This window comes from Oryzias melastigma, linkage group LG6, assembly GCF_002922805.2.
Source record: "Oryzias melastigma strain HK-1 linkage group LG6, ASM292280v2, whole genome shotgun sequence".
Taxonomy (NCBI): Eukaryota; Metazoa; Chordata; class Actinopteri; order Beloniformes; family Adrianichthyidae; genus Oryzias; species Oryzias melastigma.
Window position 1 is genome coordinate 30,482,497 of NC_050517.1, and position 6,097 is coordinate 30,488,593.

Here is a 6,097-nt window from a genome sequence, read left to right on the forward strand (position 1 = left end):
AAAAGGAAAACTCTCTTTTGGAACATTGGTTTGTTTTTCTGTGGGATCCAGAACTCGTGTCCAACGATTCCTGTAGCAGTCCTGATGTTTTCACAATTCTTCTGTCTTACTGCAGATCTGAGCAAAAACTTCACCGTCAGGACAAACTCAACTAAATCTGTACTCACCTGTTATCTGGTTAACATCCACTTTGGGGATGGTGAACCAACAAAATTCACAGAAATTCACACACATCAACGACTGAAGTTTGGTTGACCTCTGACCCAGGGAGAGGCAGCCATCTTGAATCTTCAAAAAAAATACCTTTAGTATCTTCTACAATTTAAAACAACTTCTCACGTCTCTTTTTACATCTTCTTGCTAAACCTAATTTTTTTTATCATATATTTTCTTTATTGCTAGTTATTGAAGTCATAAACTAGCCCAGGAGTCTGCAACCTGCGGCTCCTTGACCCTCCATTGTGGCTCTCTGGTTAAAGGAAAATAAAACATTTTTAAAACGCATAACTGGAAAAAGTAAGTAAAGTAAAAAAATAAATAAAACAGTTGAAAGACATTACGCATCAGAAGCTTTTTGGAAGATTTTTGAGTGCTGGATTCAAGGATTTTAAGTGTTTGTAAAGAAATTGTCACTGAATTAGCTCTGATTTAGTTCATTAGATTTGCACATTTTTGTCTGAAAATTGAAAATCTAATGATTTGCTGCATTAAGATGATCCAATGAGACACAGGATGTCTTTTATTTTGAAAGGAAGTCTGTGAAATCTCTGATAAAAATTATAAACTATCTCAAGTTTTGAAAAGAAAAAGCTTCACCTTATTTTGCCCCAAAACAAAGTTTGTTTATAGTAATCATTATAGTTACATTAATATAACAGTAAATCAGTGTCTTGTTTCCCTAAAGTGAATGAGACTTTTGGCTCCTGTTGGGATGTTGCCAGTGAGAAATGGACCCAAATGGTTCTTCGAGTGTAAAACGTTGCAGACCCCTGAACTAGCCAATCAGATGCCTCAGTAAAAGCATGTGGTGCCCGCTGGCCCCGCCTCAAACATTTAAAGCGCTTGACAGATTCTCGGACCGATCACTTCTTGCTAAAGTCGTTTGGTCCCAGAATGGTGAAATCAGCCGATATCCGTGGAAAGATGGCGACTGAATTGACTTCATTTCGTCGACCCGAGGTCACCGCCTTGTTTGGTCCGTCTCTTTTCATGTCAGTGATTCAAACCTGAAGGTGTTCTGCAGGCCTGAAGGGGCTTTTCTTTGTTGTTGCACAGGAAAATCCCACATATTTGGCTCTGTTGGTGAACTGTGATGATGTAGAAAGGACTATGAAAAGGGTCTAAGCTCGTGACCCTGAGGGGCGCCAGTAGTCCGAGTTGGGGTGGAGATTCTTTACTCTCCACTACTGGACTTAGTACTGACTGGTGAAGGGGATGAAGTACTCTTTGTGTTCAGTTTCTAATCACAGCAACACAACTTGCTGACACAAACAGTGAAAGTCAGAAGACAAACTCACACTCTGACTCCACACTGAACCTCACGTTTCCTGTAATCTCACCTTCACCTGTGAGGGAAACCCCTCCCCTAACCACAGCGTCCTGTGATTGCAGTCTGCTGGCTGTAGGGGGCGTTAACCGGCGCACAGCCAACGTGATCGCTCACGGTTTTGCAAATCTCTTCATCCTGGACAAAAAAGACCTGAACGAGATTTTGGTGCACTACCCGGAGTCCAAGAAACTGCTGCGCAAGAAAGCGAGGTGAAGCGTTTCCCAGTTTTATTAATGTCCCAGAACGAAATGAAGAAGCTTTTAGGTCTGAGATTCCAGCTGTCGGCTGAAGTGTGACTTCACTGTGTGAACCACAGAAAGATGCTGAACAAGGGAAAGAAACCTGAACCCAAAGAGGAAGCCAAGGAAGCCCCTCAGGTGCCGGCGGCGCCTGTCAGGCCAGAAACTCCCAAACTCCTCCGAGCAGCGCTGGAGATGGCAGAGAGATCGTCCGGGCTCAGAGGAGCCATGTTTAAGGTCAAAGAGAAGACCAACAAGTCCAGCATTTCATTACAGGTGAACACGGAGACTTCACAGACAGACACCTTCACTGTTCTCTGTTCATCCACCAGAAATTCTCTCGTCTTTGTTCTTCCAGCCGTCCCGCTCCTCCTCTTTGGCTCCTCCTTCTCCAACCATGAGCTCTGGACCTGACACGCCCACTTCCATCTCTGCCAGCTCCTCCCCGATGCACTCCACCCACCAAGAGCCCACAGCGCCCCCTCCCGCAGTGCGGCTCCACGACAACGCCACAGACAGAGGGGACGCCAGTGAGGAGGAGGCGGGGCCAGCGAGTGACAGCTGATGCTCCTCCGGTCCAGGAGGACATGTCTGAACAGACCGCAGTGAAGAAGAAGAACCTCTGAGTCCAAAGACTTCTGTACCGGACAGGAAACCCAGAGCAGAAACAAAATTAAACTAAATAATTACAAAGATGGAATCAAACAACTTCTGGGAGGTTTAATCTTTTCTGATCAGCCATTTTTAACCCACTGATGCCTGAATTTATGTCCAACTATGACAAAAAATCATCAATGTTTTGCTTTTAAGAGTAGAAGCAGTTTGATGCTTCATTGCATGATTAGGCGTCAAAGGATGACGTAAACAAAACTTGTTTGTTGTTTTTCTCATTATTTACTTAATTTTTTTATCCCGAAACCTGAATTTTGCAGTTTTCTTTCTTAAATCACATGTAAATACACTAGGAACAACCATTGTTCATTATTTTTTCAGTTTTTAGACACAATATATTTGAATCAATTCAATATCAATTCAATATCTTTTGAATCCATGAGATAGAAGTCCAAATATGACACATTTATTACAATTTTATTTATTTAATGTACATTTTAAATATTAATTAACACATTTATTTAATAATTTCATATTAAATATATTTATTTCAATTTGTCTCTTTTGGCTCATACTGGACCAAAAAATAGCCACATATATTTAAATGCATTTGTTTCATGCCAATTTTAACACATTTAATTAATGATTTAATAGTGTATATGAATCGTTTCATTTAATCCTCCTTAGTAAACTACTTTGCCTTATTTACATTCACAGTTTCTCCAGTTTCTTTCAAAATAAAGTCCTTTTTGTTGATATTCAAGTCAACTAATGAACAAAAAATAGATGTAACATATAAATGATGGTGAGAACTTGTCTGTTCATTCTGCAGTTAACCATGATGTAAAATCCTTTTATTGTTGTTTTTATTTGTAGATGCAGAAATGCTGCCTTGTATTTTGTAAATTGTTCTAAATGTACATTTTATGCTTTTTTCTTAGATTATAAAGTGGTTGAGTCAGTTGTAGAGTTTCTAAACCACAAACATGAATCACAGAAACAAACAGGAAGCTGCAGGTTTACTCTAACATGCCCACAACGTTATTCTCTGAAGATAAAATGTGATTTTAGCTTAAAAAAAGTCTCTCTTTATTCTTGTATTTGGGGGCAAAATAATCAAGTCCTTTTTGAACCTTTAAATATATTTATTAAACTGATCTAAACACAAACGACTTCACAGCTAAGATTTGTGTTTTGTTTTTAGTTAATACAATGTATTTTTAAGCGGCATAATTTTGTCACAAACTTCATGGAAAATGCTCCAATTACTTTGGCAAAAAAGAAAAGAAAAAAAATCAAGTGATGAAGAAATAAAGTGGGTGGGTGGAGGGCAAAGGAAACTTTTCCATTACCTTAAACCCAGAAAACCAAAATTAGGTCAAGTTTGCCGTCGGGTCGGTGCTGGAAAAACCCCTCAGAAACAGAGGCAGAGCGTTCGGATGGAGTCTGGGGCGTGCTGTGTGCCCGACAGACGGATCAAACTATCTGGGAGGAATGAAGTCTGATGTGGAGAAATGTTGCATCAAAAAGAGTTTTATCACCAATTCTGATCACAACTCTGATCAAAACCAATAATAACAACAATCATATACGTGTTTTTTTTCAACAGCAGCAGATAATTCATTCATGCCACAGTTAAACTACAAATACTTCATAATTATTATTTTCTTTTTAAATGCACTTTAAATCAGCGTTTGAGGTTTTGTTTACTGTAAACTGATTTGAGGGAGGAGTGAATTCTGTGAGTCGGAGTTAAAGTATGATTTTATGTCTGTTAAGTGGAACTGTAAGTCAAACTGTCATTTTTTAGTTTTTTTATTTCAACAGGATAATCTAACCATTTAAAGGGTTAAACTTTATTAGGTTAAACTCTGCATAAACTGATAAGAAACGTTGCTTTAGCGCTGAGACTTTCTCAGTTGTAGCAGCTCCGGCTGCACGCCTGACTACCGAACAAAGCAGACGAGGCGTTTTCCTGCTGATGCTCCTCCACGCCTGACGGTGATGGATGAGGTGGGGGTGGAGGGACAGGAAGTCCACGGCCTCTCCATTCATCCAGAGCTGTCACCGAGCGGCGTGAATGGAGGCGGTCTTGGGTTGCAGCCGTGGACTGTGCTTGTAGCCTGCAGGAGGAAAGTGCAACGGCTCCTCCTGCTAATCCTTACTGCGGTGCCTTTTTGGCGAGGTCACGGCGTTCCTCTGCTTCTTGTGTTCCCGCCTCGCCAAAGGCTGTAAACTATAGGAGAGTCGAGGGCTCTAAGCTGCATTTAACACTTTGTCTGTCCGCAGAGCAGAGCCAAGTCGGCTGCAGAGAGCTGAGATCCACAAAGTACATCTCAGACGGCCACTGCACCAGCATCAACCCCATCAAGGAGCTGGTCTGCGCAGGCGAGTGTCTGCCCGCCCAGATGTTTGAGAACTGGATCGGCGGAGCTCGCGGTAGGAGGTCGCGTCGGAGTGGAAACCACGACTGGCGCTGCGTCAACGACAAGACCCGCACCCAACGCATTCAGCTGCAGTGCCAGGACGGCACCAGCAGAACCTACAAAATCACCGTGGTTACCTCCTGCAGGTGCAAGAGGTACTCGCGGCAGCACAACGAGTCGGGCGGCAAGTTTGAGGAGCCCGCCGCGGGACCGCCAAAGCTTCTGCACAAACACAAGTCCAAGAGCAAAAGAAGGCTGGGCAAGAGCCGGACGAGTGAGAACTGGCACGACACGGAACCATGAGGGGGGGCTCCAAACCCTCTGAAGGGAAGTCTCTGGGGCGTCCAGAGTTTGCTGTTGTGGATTATCTCTGATACATACTCACGCCGTCACCCAGACTCTGAACGAGAAGTCTTTCTGACAATCGAATCCATGTTGTAAAGCAATGTGAAAAATGGTTTACAGACTGAAGCTCTGTGGAGGTGCTTGGTCCCGTCTGCGCAGTTCCATCTGCGCAGTCCCATCTGCGTGGTCCCGTCTGTGTGGTCCCATCTGCCCGGTCCCATCTGCGTGATCCTGTCTGCATGGTTCCATATACATGGTCCCATCTGCGTAGTGCAGTCTCCACGGTCCCATCTACAAAGTCCCGTCTGCGCAGTCCCGTATGCATGGTCCCATCTGTGTGGTCCCATCTGCATGGTTCCATTTATGTGGTCCCGTCTTAGCAATCCCATCTGCACAGTCCCATTTGCGCAGTCCCATCTCACAGTCCCGTCTGCGCAGTCCCGTCTGCATGGTTCCATTTATGTGGTCCCGTCTGTGCAATCCCATCTGCACAGTCCCATCTCACAGTCCCGTCTGCGCAGTCCCATCTGCATGGTTCCATATACGTGGTCCCGTCTGCATGGTTCCATTTGCGTGGTCCCATCTGTGCAGTCCCATCTGCAGGACTTTTTCGTAAATGCATTCTGCGTGGTGACAGAGATCTGCAGCCAACCAGAACCTGCAACACCCCAAACCAATCCTGTGTAAATACCTGTACAGATATTAAATGCTGAAGACGGATCATGTGGATAAGATTTACTTTTGTAAGATTTATAGTGTATGATGTAATATATTTTCACAAGAAACACGTCGGATATTTAGATCCAGTTCATTTATCATTCCTGTAACAACTTTATATGAAATAAATACAACTTTTTATTGCATAGTTTTCCATTGAATGCTTGACTATGATGCCTGGTTAAAAAAATTGGTATAAAGTTGAGTTA

The 6,097-nt window shown here is 43.1% G+C and overlaps 2 protein-coding genes across 2 annotated transcripts in view; both read left to right on the top strand.

The window, feature by feature from the left end:
- Positions 1–3,695, top strand: part of LOC112152551 (cyclic nucleotide-gated cation channel beta-1) — an 11,813-nt gene extending 8,118 nt beyond the window's left edge. Inside the window, exons 16-18 of the mRNA XM_036212140.1 lie at positions 1,612–1,758; positions 1,866–2,064; positions 2,147–3,695. Coding sequence (XP_036068033.1) covers positions 1,612–1,758; positions 1,866–2,064; positions 2,147–2,353 — 553 coding nt within the window. The 3' untranslated portion in view covers positions 2,354–3,695. The remainder of the gene's footprint in view (positions 1–1,611; positions 1,759–1,865; positions 2,065–2,146) is intronic.
- Positions 3,696–4,167: 472 nt separating this feature from the next.
- On the top strand, positions 4,168–6,037 carry LOC112151808 (sclerostin domain-containing protein 1-like). The gene is made up of 2 exons (XM_036212141.1): positions 4,168–4,186; positions 4,414–6,037. Exons 1-2 carry the CDS (start codon positions 4,168–4,170, stop codon positions 5,127–5,129), a joined length of 735 nt encoding a protein of 244 aa, XP_036068034.1. The 3' UTR covers positions 5,130–6,037.
- Positions 6,038–6,097: the final 60 nt, after the last annotated feature.